The sequence below is a fragment of the Salvelinus alpinus genome, chromosome 10, assembly GCF_045679555.1.
Source record: "Salvelinus alpinus chromosome 10, SLU_Salpinus.1, whole genome shotgun sequence".
NCBI classification, from domain to species: Eukaryota; Metazoa; Chordata; class Actinopteri; order Salmoniformes; family Salmonidae; genus Salvelinus; species Salvelinus alpinus.
In genome coordinates this window covers 25088901-25104802 of record NC_092095.1, presented here as the reverse complement: position 1 = coordinate 25104802, position 15902 = coordinate 25088901, and the positions used below count along the sequence as shown (strand labels likewise).

Genomic DNA, 15902 nt, shown 5'->3' with positions numbered 1-15902 from the left:
GATGAATGAACCGTGAAGTTGTGTAAAAGGTTTTAAAAAATGGCCAGTGTTTAATAGCTGCATCTTAAGCGTGGATTGTCATAATAACTGAAGTCAACACTTCTTTAGCCACTGATACAGTAAGTGGCTATTCAAGAGATTACAATGAGTGATAAACCTTTACAATAAGTTTTAGGAAACATTTCCTTATATAATTTCATTTGAGTAATGTAAACAAAAGTTAAAAAATAAACAGAATATAACTACATTATAAAAATCTAAAATACAAAATCCACCATTATTGGTTCTAATCGTATCATAAAACCGATTGTAAGACGAATGTCATGTTTCGGCATCAGACTCAATCCAGACAACACCCAATGGGCATCAGGACATAGTTATCTTTGAGGGATACTTTAGAGCAGCCCTATCAGCCAGTCTATCATCAATTACCATACAGTAGATCAGTGTTTCCCAACTCTGCTCCTCAAGTACATATTTGTTGTGGCACAAGACTAGCACACCTGATTCTACTTGTCAACTAATCATCAAGCCCTTGACAAGTTGAATCAGGTATTTTTGTCGGGGCTACAACAACAGTATGTACTGTTGAGGGTACTGAAGGACTGGAGTTGGAAAACACTGCAATAGATGGCGCCGGGTCTTCTGTTGAAGTTACAGGGATCAGGCCTCCTGGCGTATGTCTTGCCTTCATACATCACCCAATGATGCCAGTATAAAACATGTATATATCTCTTTGAACCTCCCAGTACATGTGTTACTTAGTTCTAATAATGTATTGGAGGTCTTTCAGAAGTACATTCACTGAGGGTAGTAAAATTCAGAGCAGAGCTACAAAAGGTTTTCCTTCTCAGTGCAAAGACTGGCTAAACCTGTGAGTTGGTTTAATAGCATCTCTTGATGCACTACCGATTGCCTCCGTACTTGGATGCCCAGTCTACCCTCCCATGGACTGGCTGTACAGGTGGACCTCTAGTCAGAAGGTTGCCAGAGGTTTTCCCCAGGGCAGAGTAGTCCTGGCCTTTCATTTGAGGCTTGTCCGCCCTTCTTTTCCAGCCGTCATAATCTGAAAAGAAAAAAGATCTGAGTGAGTGATACCTCCATGTGCTGAATTTACTATTCCATATTTACAGGACTCCCTCTATTAACAGACACCCAGGTACAATCCTGAAACAACACCCCTACCACCCATATAGGCACGTGTGTAGATCAGAGTATTGTGCAGGTATATGCAATATTCTACACAACTTATCAGTTGGCAAGGTGGAGCAACAAATATATTTTTATACCTGTCCAATCCTTTCAGATCTAGGCAAGTGCCCTGGTATGAGGGGGTTGTTACTAGACAGGGATACAGTGTCTACTGGTATGAGGGGGTTGTTCCTGGACAGGGATATAGTGTCTACTGGTATGAGGGGTTGTTTCTAGACAGGGGTATAGTGTCTACTGGTATGAGGGGTTGTTTCTAGACAGGGATACAGTGTCTACTGGTATGAGGGGGTTGTTCATGGACAGGGATATAGTGTCTACTGGTATGAGGGGGTTGTTACTGGACAGGGATATAGTGTCTACTGGTATGAGGGGGTTGTTACTGGACAGGGATACAGTGTCTACTGGTATGAGGGGGTTGTTCCTGGACAGGGATATAGTGTCTACTGGTATGAGGGGTTGTTTCTAGACAGGGGTATAGTGTCTACTGGTATGAGGGGTTGTTTCTAGACAGGGATACAGTGTCTACTGGTATGAGGGGGTTGTTCCTGGACAGGGATATAGTGTCTACTGGTATGAGGGGGTTGTTACTGGACAGGGATATAGTGTCTACTGGTATGAGGGGGTTGTTACTGGACAGGGATATAGTGTCTACTGGTATGAGGGTTTGTTTCTAGACAGGGGTATAGTGTCTACTGGTATGAGGGGTTGTTCCTGGACAGGGATATAGTGTCTACTGGTATGAGGGGTTGTTACTGGACAGGGATATAGTGTCTACTGGTATGAGGGGGTTGTTACTGGACAGGGATATAGTGTCTACTGGTATGAGGGGGTTGTTACTGGACAGGGATATAGTGTCTACTGGTATGAGGGGGTTGTTACTGGACAGGGATATAGTGTCTACTGGTATGAGGGGGTTGTTACTGGACAGGGATATAGTGTCTACTGGTATGAGGGGGTTGTTACTAGACAGGTATATAGTGTCTACTGGTATGAGGGGGTTGTTACTGGACAGGGATATAGTGTCTACTGGTATGAGGGGGTTGTTACTAGACAGGGATATAGTGTCTACTGGTATGAGGGGGTTGTTACTGGACAGGGATATAGTGTCTACTGGTATGAGGGGGTTGTTACTGGACAGGGATATAGTGTCTACTGGTATGAGGGGGTTGTTACTAGACAGGGATATAGTGTCTACTGGTATGAGGGGGTTGTTACTGGACAGGGATATAGTGTCTACTGGTATGAGGGGGTTGTTACTGGACAGGGATATAGTGTCTACTGGTATGAGGGGGTTGTTACTGGACAGGGATATAGTGTCTACTGGTATGAGGGGGTTGTTACTGGACAGGGATATCGTGTCTACTGGTATGAGGGGGTTGTTACTGGACAGGGATATAGTGTCTACTGGTATGAGGGGGTTGTTACTAGACAGGGATATAGTGTCTACTGGTATGAGGGGGTTGTTTCTAGACAGGGATATAGTGTCTACTGGTATGAGGGGGTTGTTACTGGACAGGGATATAGTGTCTACTGGTATGAGGGGGTTGTTTCTAGACAGGGATATAGTGTCTACTGGTATGAGGGGGTTGTTACTGGACAGGGATATAGTGTCTACTGGTATGAGGGGGTTGTTACTGGACAGGGATATAGTGTCTACTGGTATGAGGGGGTTGTTACTAGACAGGGATATAGTGTCTACTGGTATGAGGGGGTTGTTTCTAGACAGGGATATAGTGTCTACTGGTATGAGGGGGTTGTTACTGGACAGGGATATAGTGTCTACTGGTATGAGGGGGTTGTTTCTAGACAGGGATATAGTGTCTACTATATCCCTGTCGTGTAGACACGTGTCTACACCAGCCTCAATGTAACCGCCTCCCTTGTCTACTTGAGACAGATATCCCTGGGAGACCATCTGGTCACTTTGACTGAGCCCAATAAGTGCTCATAACAATGCATCAAAATGGCTCTAGTTAATGTAATGTAGATTAATGTAAATGTTGATTAAGTGCTTCAGATCTTTAGCAATGCAGATCCCCGGTTCACGGTGTGTATTTGGGCTCCCTTTCCAACTGTGGCCTAACAAAGAATCACAGGCTTCTTATCAGGTTTAAGGGCAGGCTATTGACGAACAAAGGATTGCTATAAATAAATAGACTTCAAATGGCACCTACATCAGTACCTGTGTGGGTCGGTATTAAGAGCATGGTGGTAACAACACCAAGGTAGTGGGTTCAATTCCCAGAAGGATCGCATACACACACAAACTGTATGCACTCATTGTAGTGTAATTTGCTCCGGATAAAAGCCTCTGCTAAGTGGCGTATTTGATATTATTAGCCTGGGACTGAAACACTGCATTACCTTCAGTGTTTTCACTCATGGGCGAGGTGGACTTTGTCTTTGAAGGTTTTGGTTTGACATTTTTGTTATCAGGAGTAGCAAGATCAACTGAGAGGGACAGCAAGAGATGAGTTTAATGCAAAAACAAATGGATAGAAAAAGAGTAAAGAATGATGAAATGGCAGAAAAAGAGAAAGCATGTAATGGTATCAATCCCTTCCAAGTAGCCTTATCTGTGTCTGCTGACTGCTGTGCCATCTAGTCCAAAGACCAGAGCATTTTTATGCCAATTAAAATGGTAACTATAGGATCTTACTTGTGTGCTGGCCGGCAAGAGGAGCAAGCTGGATCCTTTGACCCACAGAGCCGACCTCTTTCTTCTGAAAGGAGGGAACATAACCTCCAGACAGATTGTACTTTGTACTGACAAAGTTTCCTGAAAGACAAAAAAACTAATTGATTTAAATGTAGACAAATGTTATTCATCACAATGATTTAATACAGACAAACTCTATTCATAACAAATAACGCTTCACTTGTACATCTTTAGCAGCAGTTCATTTGTTATTTAGAGTTTGGTCATAAAAATGACCATGGTTCCAGCAACCTTAATCTATTTAGTAATCTGGAGCGTGGTTCTCGTGTAGCAGTGTGTGTTTGGGCTCTCTCTCCTGCTGTGTCATAATTGGCTGGGCTCATCAACATGTTAACCCACACCCACAGTATTAGGAAAATGGTTGCATAAGCAGAAACACTTATTTCACTTTAGTATAGCCACCATAAAACAGATACGTAACAACATGTTACTAAATGTTTATGAAAATTGATTATACTTAATAATAAACCACTTCAATTAATTTTACTATAGATCTTAGCTAGAGGTCAGCAGAGGTCAACAGCAGGAATCCATGAACATTCAACTCTAAAAGTCTTTACAATTAAAGTACCTTTAGCTGAATCAGATATTCTTTCTTTTAGAACAGATTTATCCGTAGATTTATCAGAAGGGTTATCAGTGTCTTCTGCTCCCACAGTTAAAGACAGGGGGATAAGACAATACACACATGCAAGCAGAGGGAAAAGAGAGAGCGGAAAGGAGAGAAATTGGTGAAATGAAGCAACAATTTATCGAGTCATTAGAGAAGCACAGTGAAATATAAGTCAGAAATAGAGAGGAAGACGAGGAAGGCTGCTGTAGATTTCTGCGAGAAATTGGGCCATCCAGTCCATAAACTCAAGATGCAGGGTGGGAGGGTGGGCTTGGAGACACTTGATCCTAAGCAACTGTCTTAATAGTCCTCTAATCTCATGAATAAGGAAAGTGGGGGGCAGAGGGAGAGCACAGAGGCACATATTGTGTGTCTGTCTACATGACAAATGAATAATGGAGGCTCCCGTCTCCAAAGTGGCCCAGACGCTTAAGCACAGTAGCATACTCCAAACAGTTGCCTTTTTTGTGCCGAGCCAACACTAAAAGATCAGGGCGAATCAGGAAATGAGCATTGTGGAACTAAAGCATATGACGTTTAGGTCCTTTGTGATATGGGGGGCATAAGAGTAGGAGGGCAAGCGTGTAATATAAAGCGACAAAGGGTTACCTGCGTTGACTCTGGTGACGGACAAACCAGCTCCAATGGGGCCGAGGGGTTTACTGTTGATATTGGTGGTGTTGTCCCACAGATCTCGAAGTGTCGGCCCACCGGGCTCCTTGTCTACAGAGTTCTTGCCGATCAACCCTGAAAGGAAAGAAGAGCTGGGTCTGAAAATGTGGATGGCTGAAACCGACATAAGAGGAACCAGTTGATACATGAGAAAATATACGTCCTAAAAATGACTTGCTTATCTCCCATTCTTCTTGTTTAAAAGAAAACAAACAAATAAGCAAATTTTCAGATGGTCTTACCAGGCAGATATCTTGATTGACTAAGGTAATGTTGTCTTGCTGAGGAGCCCGGGAGACTGGAGTCCATTTGGCCCTTCTTAATATTGCTTGGTAACTTAGTAACAGTGCTGAACGAGTATATCGGTTTTTGCTCTTTGGATCTGATATATAAGAAAGGCAGAAAATCAAACAGTAGGAACAACTCAGACGATTCATCTCAGCCAATGAATATTTCAGTTAGATTGAATATGAACCTCCTACAGGTAAATCAACCTATAATAGGGTAGCTAACTGTAAAGGCCACTTTTGTTTCTCATCGTTTGCACAAATAGTATAACGGTTGTCCCAGAAAGGGAATTGGTTTGTGCCATAATACATGAAATGTAAACATAAGGTTACAGGTAAATCAATACAAGGAGAAGTCTATGCAGGGAGGAAGGGGAAATGGTCCCCTGCTGTAATATAATCATTGATCTTACTGTGGATTACTATGGTCCTTTGGGCCCTTCTCTTCCTCTGATCCCAGGCTGGGTTTCTTGGAGTGGGACACGGAGGTCTCAGAAGGTTCTGACTCATCCCAGCTCTCTGTTGCCTTTATCAATGTCTGGCCCCAGCGCCTCCGCCCGCTCTTCAGACCCACCGCTGCACTGTTCTCACTCCCAGTCCCCACCACGACAGATGGCTTCTGCCAAACGCAATACATTTCATAGGTCATGAGTCATTCAGTTACAGTTGAAGTCGGAAGTTTACATACACCTTAGCCAAATACATTTAAACTCAGTTTTTCACAATTCCTGACATTTAATCCTAGTAAAAATGCCCCGTCTTAGGTCAGTTAGAAACACCACTTTATTTTAAGAATGTGAAATGTCAGACTAATAGAAGAGAGAATGATTTATTTCAGCTTTTATTTCTTTCATCACATTCCCAGTGGGTCACAAGTTTACATGCACTCAATTAGTATTTGGTAGCATTGCCTTTAAATTGTTTAACTTGGGTCAAACATTTCGGGTAGCCTTCCACAAGCTTCCCACGATAAGTTAGGTGAATTTTGGGCTATTCCTCCTGACAGAGCTGGTGTAACTGAGTCAGGTTTCTAGGCCTCCTTGCTCGCACCTGCTTTTTCAGTTCTGCCCACACATTTTCTATGGGATTGAGGTCAGGGCTTTGTGATGGCCACTCCAATACCTTGACTTTGTTGTCCTTAAGCCATTTTGCCACAACTTTGGAAGTATGCTTGGGGTCATTGTCCATTTGGAAGACTCATTTGCGACCAAGCTTTAACTTCCTGACTGATGTCTTGAGATGTTGCTTCAATATATCCACATAATTTTCCTACCTCATGATGCCATCTATTTTGTGAAGTGCACCAGTCCCTCCTGCAGCAAAGCACCCCCACAACACGATGCTGCCATCCCCGTGCTTCACAGTTGGGATGGTGTTCTTCAGCTTGCAAGTCTCCCCCTTTTTCCTCCAAACATAACAATGGTCATTATGGCCAAACAGTTCTATTTTTGTTCATCAGACCAGAGGACATTTCTCCAAAAAGTACAATCTTTGTCCCCATGTACAGTTGCAAACCGTAGTCTGGCTTTTTTATGGCGGTTTTGGAGCAGCGGCTTCTTGCTTGCTGAGCGGCCTTTCAGGTTATGTCGATATAGTACTCGTTTTAATGTGGATATAGATACTTTTGTACCTGTTTCCTCCAGCATCTTCACAAGGTCCGTTGCTGTTGTTCTGGGATTGATTTGCACTTTTCGCACCAAAGTACGTTCATCTCTAGGAGACAGAACGCGTCTCCTTCCTGAGCGGTATGACGACTGCATGGTCCCATGGTGTTTATACTTACATACTATTGTTTGTACAGATGAACGTGGTACCTTCAGGCATTTGGAAATTGCTTCCAAGGATGAATCAGACTTGTGGTGGAGGTCTACAATTTATCTTCTGAGGTCTTGGCTGATTTCTTTGGATTTTCCCATGATGTCAAGCAAAGAGGCACTGAGTTTGAAGGTAGGCCTTGAAATACATCCACAGGTACACCTCCAATTGACTCAAATGATGTCAATTAGCCTATCAGAAGCTTCTAAAGCCATTTCGGGACTTTTCCAAGCTGTTTAAAGGCACAGTCAACTTAGTGTATGTAAACTCTGACCCACTGGAATTGTGATACAGTGAATTATAAGTGAAATAATCTGTCTGTAAACAATTGTTGGCAAAATGACTTGTGTCATGCACAAAGTAGATGTCCTAACCGACTTGCCAAAACTATAGTTTGTTAACAATACATTTGTGGAGTGGTTGAAAAACGAGTTTTAATGACTCCAACCTAAGTGTATGTAAACTTCCGACTTCAACTGTATATGTCCAAGTCCAAGTAGATACACAGACGTCTCAGAGTTTGATTTCAAGGGGGGACTGTGTAATAATGTTACAAATGTTATATAACTTCTACTGTTTTTGACATGTTTAGCAGCTATTCCATGTTTCCTCAGATCTCTTTGTATGGACACAGTCCTGCCACTCACCGTGTTGGAGTTAGTGACTTGGCCATGTGGAGATGTCTGGTCAATCTGATGGTCTGTCTGCTGGAGGGGCTGTTGGGGGGCCTGGTGGTGTCTGCTGGAAGCTTTGGGGTGGTTGCACTGAGACGTCCGGGCAGAAGAGTCTCCTGAAGAGGACTGCAGCTCACCTTTCGGCTCTGATGAGCCTCGGGATTGAGTCCTCACCGTGGCCTTGCGTATCTCACTCCCGGGCCGAGGCCCCAAAACCTGACCCACCTGGAAGTAAGGGTACCGCAGAGCCTAGAACACAGAATGGGGATATGAATAGGATGAATTACTTATCATTAATGACTCCGGAACATAAAGGACATATGTTGACCAGCCATAAACAGGTATTGGGTAAGCAGCACACAGAAGAGCCCCATGAGGCTCTTGGGGTAATCATTCTTTGTAGGGCATGACTCACAGCACACCTAGCCAACGACTATGTAACAGGCATTACGGTGCTGCTTAACCGTACCTCTTCCTTCCTCACCAGCTAACACAGACACTGGAACTCAGAACCTCGTCTTTTGACAACATCTTAGCCAGCTATGCCACCAAAAAGCTAGAAATCCGGTGGCGTGGATAGAGACATTTCAAGCTGAGGAATGAGTTTTTATCATGCCCCATCAGTTACATATAGGAGTTGAAACAGATCTGGGACCAGGCTACAGCACTGTGATGACTGAATACCTGCACGGCCGTGGGTCTCTTCTTAGGGTCCCACATGAGCAGGTCCTTCATCAGGGCGATGGCCTCTGTGCTGGCGTTGGGGATGAGGGTCTTCAGGTGGGTGGGCACACACTGAGGGAAGCGGAAGTTCATGGCCGAGGCCAGCTGGTATCCCTCCGGCCAGTCAGACTGGTAGAACAGGAGAGGAAAGTTAATTTAGAGAAATAATACTGTATGACGTTTCATGAACTCTCTCAATGCTTCACAATATCTGTGTATATTGGAAGCAATACAGTATGTCAACTATTCATACCCATTAGAGCTAATTCTAATAGATTTTGATTAGAAACACATTCCATTACACAAATGTTAATAGAAAACGGTATTATTCTAATCAGTTTAAATGAGCATGAATAGCTGGTTTACTGGATTACTTCCAACACACACATTTTCACCAGGCCATCATTTAAACTATAACACACTAGTACTATATCTCTCTCTGTAGACAGAGGATTGGTTGCTCTTCCCTCTCTTACCTTCTTGACTGTCCCCAGAACCTGGCAGATCTTGAAGATCTCGTCCACCTCGCTGTTCCCGGGGAACAGAGGCCTAAGTGTGTAGAGCTCAGCCATGATGCAGCCCACTGCCCACATGTCTATGGGAGAGCTGTAGATGGACGACCTGAGCAGCACCTCTGGGGCGCGATACCTGGACACGACGACAGCGGAGCGTTCTTTCAACTTCGTTATGCATTGTTTAAAATAAGAGGGGACCAAATGTTCCCACTAGACTATGGAGGGTACCTCACCATCTTGTGGACACGTAGTCCGTGTATGGGGGGCGGGAGCGGATCTCTCTGGCCAATCCAAAGTCGGCTATCTTGACTAGCTCTGGGCCCATGCAGAGCAGGTTTTCAGGTTTCATATCCCGGTGGAAGAATCCTACGCAAGGGGTCATGGAGAACACTCAGCTCAACCTCTTCACAAGTCATCCAGAAGGACGTTTTAAATATTTATATTGATCATGGAGTGTTTAGGTGAAGACCACATTTCATACTTGATTACTGTTATGGATTTTAGTTTTACATGAATCATTCAGTAAAAATAGATTCAAATGGCTTTAAATTGATAGTTCAGTACAATTATTTGGGATTGAGATCTATAGATTCTAATATACTGGGATCTACACACAACAAGCATACAATAAGGATTTTGCTTGACTTAAGACCACTTTTGAGGAAAATATCAGACTAACTTTGAACCAACCATCCCTTTAATCCCAAGACAATGGAGTGAACCATCCCTTTAATATTCATCATATGGGGTTTTGCGACATGGAGTAGTATGCTAATTTACAAAAAGCAATGTCACGCAAACAATAGACAAAAGAGCAGCAGGAGGACAAAGCATCTTACCATGCTTGTGCACAAACGCCATACCAGACAGCACTTGGAACATGATGTTCCTAATTTCATTCTCAGTGAACATCTTATTTTCCCTGGCAGCGCAAAGGAAAGGCACACAAGAGGAAAAAAGAAAGGAGGGAGGAGAAAAGAGACCAAATAAGAAGAGAGAGAGAGAGGAGATAAGGAGACAGCCCCAGGATGCATGCAGCCCATAGGACTAGTGGAAACCGTGGCCGTGTTGGACAAGCACAGACTGAGTTAGCGTGGTGTGAGAAAATAACAACTCTTGCCAAGTCACTCACGCTCTAACAGGCCAGATGGACTAGAAACCTGTTTACCTCAGAGTTTAAAGTGCTTTTCAACGCTGGGTTGCACAAGTGAGGTATCCACATGTCCGTTCACCGAAACAGCAAGACAACAGAGGTCTAACCAAGGGTGACAGCCAGCCAGGTGCTAGCTAGCTAGCGTGTGAAAAGCTAAATATTTGTCAGTGTTTACAGACAATAGCCAACTCTATGAATGATGGGAGTGCCCGTGACAGCAGAGACCTCTGTAGCCCCAGTTGTCCTTGGTGTGTCAGAGGACAGAGTCAAGTGGTTCTTATGCGGGAGACCTACCATGTTTATGGATAAATGATAGGCCTTGTAATATCTGAAAGCTTATGTTTCTGATCGCTGATTCAGGGAACAATTTATTTCTGCAAATGAAGAATTGATAGAATTGTCAACTGATAAGACTCTATATGAAACTTCAAATAAATGTTGGGTTGTATTCATAAGGGCACGGAACGAAAAACATTTTAAAACGTTTTGTAACGGAAAACGAAAATACGGCCTTTTCCATTTTCTTCAGTTTGGTGCCTAATGAACACAATCCTGTTGTTTCCCACTCTTAAATAAATTACTTGCCCAACAAGCATTATCTATTAAACCATTTTCAGGGTTTCGTCACCCTTACCTGTCCTTCATGAGCTGATAGAGATTTTCTTTCATGTATTCAAAGACAAAGTACAGGTGGTCGTTTTCTCTGATGACTTCCTTTAACTTCACCACGTTGGCATGATTCAGCTTCTTCAGGGACTGTGGAAATACATCATGGGATGGACCAAGATGATGAAATATGATCATGTCTTTTAATTAAATATAGTGACAAACATTCTCTAGAATATAGTCATCATAAAATATAAACTGAAATTGAATCATTGAATTCCATAAGCAAGACACGGATGGCATTGTTGTTAGTGATAATTGTAAGCACTTCCAGTTGGTGCTGATACCATCCCGTACGAAACATGAAATGTACCTAAAACATTCTGTTAATCATGTGTTGTGTACCAATCTTTACCTTTACTTCTCTCAGATTCATGCACTCTTCCCACGAATAAAACTTCCTCTTCATTCTGTAAACGAGACAAACGACATGGTGTTTACAGTTTCAATACCATTTTTTCACACAAGAACATACTATCCTATATTTATTATTCACTCTGCAGCCCACTATTTACATAGAAATCCCACACTAATATATAACATAAGAATATCCTAATCGTTACATTTCAGTTTCTTTTTAATCTATACAAGCACCACTACTAAATTTGTAATCCTAAGATATTATTATTAGGCCTAATTCTAAGTAAAAGTGCCAAAAATGTATCTATCTATATAGTGACCACATCTTTTTAATAAATGCTAGGTAAACACTAACTGAAACAGGACTGTAAAACAAGGTGTTAATGCATCGTCGAGGCGTCATTTACAGATGTACTGTACATGAAATGAAACCTTATTCCCAATTAACATTGGAGGTGTCCATTACGTGTCAGCTAATACATGTGGCTATGCTTGGTAGATAGTAGGTCCACCACCTGGTATAACTGACACTCTAGTACAACCTAATCTGTCGAGGACCTTTATTCTGACACTCCCATCTGATATTATGTAACTGGACACTGGGACCTGCAGATATCACACTCCTCCTCCTCCCGTGCATCCGCCAATGCCTCTCTCCGCGGCAACACAACACTGCAGACTACTTTCACTCCTTTCACCGTCACCATGGCTATCACTTTGCATGGTAACGAAGTGTTCACCCCTCTCCCCGTATCCATTATTCAACCTACCCTCCATGATGAAAGGCAGAGTTGTAAGCTGGCTTGCCTTAGACATGGGGAAACCTAAATTGAGACTTCAGCCGGATTTGTTTGTAGTTAGGCATTATACAGCCAGAGAATTGTGCATGGTTCCGGAGTGTGGTTACCTTAAACCTAACCTTAAGCCTAACATTAATCCTGAACTTAACCAATATTGATCCCTATGCTTAACCCTTCTCTTTCTGTCGACTGAATATACACTTCCTTGTTACTACGTTGTGCCAGGCATGAAGGTGTTTCAGTCATCATGAAGGTGTATTTTAGGATGGTAGTGCACTTATGTGCTTCAAAATGGCTGCTTGTGAGAACACTTAAGGCGTCTGCATGCTTCCCTCCCGAAACAGTACGGAAGAGTTTGTGCATATATTATGATGACGTTTTTGTTAGTTTTGGACTTCGGTAAGGGTTTTTTCAGCTGTTCGGGCACACAACATTTTTTCTCGAGGCAGGCCGTAGTTGGTAGCCGAAGTCGACACCCCTTCGTCAGTGATAGGTCAACAGTAAGGATTCTTCAATAAATTCTTTCAACAAGAGACGACTCGTTTTCATGCACATTTTTTAATTGAGAAATACTGCACCAAACATCTTAATGTAAAATTATGCGACTAAGATCTCCTCTGCAAAAACGTCAAAATTAATGACAGATTTCTTGAGTTATATTATATTAATTCTGACTATTTTGAGGAAGTGTATACTGGCTATGGAGTCTCCAAATTGACAAACAGTACTATTGCTGCATTTTTCTTGTTTTTCAAGCGAAAGTCTTTTAAGGGAGTATGTGAGCACACTCGTTCGGTTTCGCCTAGCCGAAGCCAAACTGAAGCATACTGACACCTTTAGCCTCTCAGAACAAAGCCATGTGAGTAAACAAACCACCCAGACCCTTGACTAGTTTATTAGTACTGATGGCCACCAGTGTAGGACTATACGTACCTGTTGATGGTCACCAGTGTAGGACTATGGACTATACGTACCTGTTGATGGCCACCAGTGTAGGACCATACATACCTGTTGATGGCCACCAGTGTAGGACTATACATACATGTTGATGGCCACCAGTGTAGGACTATACATACCTGTTGATGGCCACCAGTGTAGGACTATACATACCTGTTGATGGCCACCAGTGTAGGACTATACATACCTGTTGATGGCCACCAGTGTAGGACTATACATACCTGTTGATGGCCACCATTGTAGGACTATACGTACCTGTTGATGGTCACCAGTGTAGGACTATACGTACCTGTTGATGGCCACCAGTGTAGGACTATACGTACCTCTTGATGGCCACCAGTTCTCCCGACTCGTTGCTTTTCCCCATCAGCACGCTGCCATAGGTGCCATCTCCCAACTGCTTCAGCTGCGTGTAGCGATTCATTGTCTCAGAATCATCAGCTTGGGGGAGTTGCAGGGTGCTTCTCTCTCCTAAATGATAGTTCTACCAGTCCTCTCTTTCTCGCTCACTATGTCAATATGTGATGTTCTTCATGGGTGGGATTCACAATAGGTCACACAGGAACGGTGCCATTGCTCTCTCCTGATCGCCACACTGGAGGTCAGCCAAATGTTACACTCCTTCCTGATGCTGGCATATCTTCAACAACACAGGAAAAAATACAATACTGTCAACTTTAAGGTAACCAGTCGCCTACAGGAAATCATAAAACAACAACAAAACAGGACTTCAGTAGTGGAAGCTCCCAAAGTATAGTCCTAAATATCTCAATGAAAGGGCTGTTAAATGAAAGTAAAGAAGTAGAGAACGTCCTCTCTTCCTCCTCATTGAGAAAGAGGTGAGGAGGTGGATTAAGTGTGTGACAGCAGGGCTTGAGCCTGAGCTGACGCCGTCGTCACACTACCCAGGGACATGACACATCCGTGGCCAGGCGTGGCCTGCCGGTGATTAGGTCCACTGGGATATAAATAGGGCATTACATCACCACCATGCTCACTTACCAGCACTCACTCTATCCCAAGCTCCCAACTCCCAACCCTGCATGACTGGCAATTGGATTTCAAGGGGCACAGCAACAGTAATCAGAGAGTTGGCTGCTATAGTACAGAGGTTTGTTTGAGGTAAACATGTCATGTCATGCTTACGACAGGGACACAGCATTGCCCATGTAGGCTATGACCCCAGTTGCTTTGTGTTATATTCTGAGGGGCCGATACAATATAGTCTAAATATAGCAAACCATTATCAAAAGACTAAAATGACAGAGAGGCTATACTATAAGTCTACCTCAAACTTTTTGAGGTAGATTGAGTTTGTTCAATAAAGGAGACTAAAACGGACATCTCAAAGCAGATTTCTTATCTGGATTAGACAATGCAGACTTGACGAAGCCATTTGGTCTCTTTGGCTAATTCTGATTTCAAATGCAGTTATAGGTGATCATTGTTGAGTGGAAATTTGAATACTCATATCGCCAACAGCATTCTAAACAGCCATATTTGCACAATAAAATGGGCACATCTAGGGTAAATAATAATACCACTATATGTGTATACTGTCTGTATTTAGGCTAGTCGATTCAAGGCCACGGAATTAGATTATTCTCTAGGATTAAATAAGACTGGTCCACTCAATTGAATTTCAAGACAGGAAAGAGACTGCTCTCCATCAAATATGAAAATAATATTTTGAAAATACTTTGCACTCTTCTTGTAGTAGACAAATGTCTGCCATAAATCACTTTATAAAAGAACTGAAAACAGAGAAAACTGAATAAAAGTATTATGTTCTATCTTCTCTATAATTGAATAACTTGCTCCAGTTAATAACAAAACTCCCTTTCTTAAGACCATATGCCTCAGTCTAAAGTAGGCAGGGAATGGTGAGCAAGGAAGGGCCTCTGTAACAGATTGCTGGAGTCCACTAAGCTTTCACAGTATTGTAATCTGTTAGAGAGGGGGTTAGGAGGAATTACAAAAATGTATTAAGGGCACATGACATTAAGAAGCTCCTGAAGGTCGATGATGAAGCTGAAATACGCACACGTTTTATGATACCAAAAGTGCTAGGATAACCTAACAACCACAGGGGAATTAGAGTTTTGAATTGGGAGACAGTCTTTTCTGGGTAAAAAACTACATGATAAAATTGGACACAGGCCCAATATGTCAGGATGCCTTACATTTCAAATCAATAAAACTCAAATTATATTAGAACCTAACCTTAAATTGAAGCTATGCTGATATCAAGTGTTTCACATTTCTATGATTAAAGAATATTTAGGCCTTGAATAATATTAGATTTGACAAACTTCTGTCTCTTAATTATTATAGCCAATTATACAGGTCTATTTTTGGCTTAGAATTAACCTACACAACAGTAACGTTACATGTTCTGTCATGTGTGGACATGTGTTGACATATGCCCATAATAACAGTCCTCTCAACTGTCCCTCTTTCTTGGCCAAAACGTTTCTTCTTGCCTGTCGTTCTTTTTAAAATATTTTCTCGGAACTCACCATTTTAGGGTGTTGTTCCTCCCACTGTTTTCTGAGCTTGTAGATAGCACTGAAGTTTCTTGAGATAAAATGCAAGTAGCGTCCTTAGTGTTCCGATAAGGTGTGTGGCGCTTCTCCTTGGCAACGTACACAGACCAACGATGTCAGGTGGAAACGCAAGGGTTTGTGGGACTTATTGTCGCGTGCCTGAGTGTGTCTTCAGAATCGAGGCCTACCA

At 42.5% G+C, this 15902-nt stretch overlaps 1 protein-coding gene across 6 annotated transcripts; it reads right to left on the bottom strand.

Annotated features, from left to right (window-relative positions):
• Positions 1 to 25: 25 nt before the first annotated feature.
• mak (male germ cell-associated kinase) lies at positions 26 to 15834 on the bottom strand. Of its 6 annotated transcripts, none has more exons than XM_071328575.1 (15): positions 15686 to 15834; positions 13490 to 13806; positions 11405 to 11459; positions 11018 to 11139; positions 10678 to 10757; positions 9464 to 9596; positions 9192 to 9363; positions 8677 to 8844; positions 7966 to 8241; positions 5917 to 6122; positions 5459 to 5598; positions 5154 to 5291; positions 3872 to 3991; positions 3577 to 3663; positions 26 to 1066 (listed from the first exon to the last, which is right to left on the bottom strand). In XM_071328575.1, exons 2-15 carry the CDS (start codon positions 13588 to 13590, stop codon positions 906 to 908), a joined length of 1959 nt encoding a protein of 652 aa, XP_071184676.1. In that variant the 5' UTR covers positions 13591 to 13806; positions 15686 to 15834; the 3' UTR covers positions 26 to 905. The 6 variants fall into 6 exon arrangements, with proteins under 6 accessions (XP_071184676.1, XP_071184675.1, XP_071184678.1 ...); XM_071328574.1 differs by lacking the exon at positions 10678 to 10757 and adding an exon at positions 10070 to 10152; XM_071328577.1 differs by lacking the exon at positions 3577 to 3663 and having other exon boundaries at positions 15686 to 15833.
• Between the last annotated feature and the right edge of the window lie 68 nt (positions 15835 to 15902).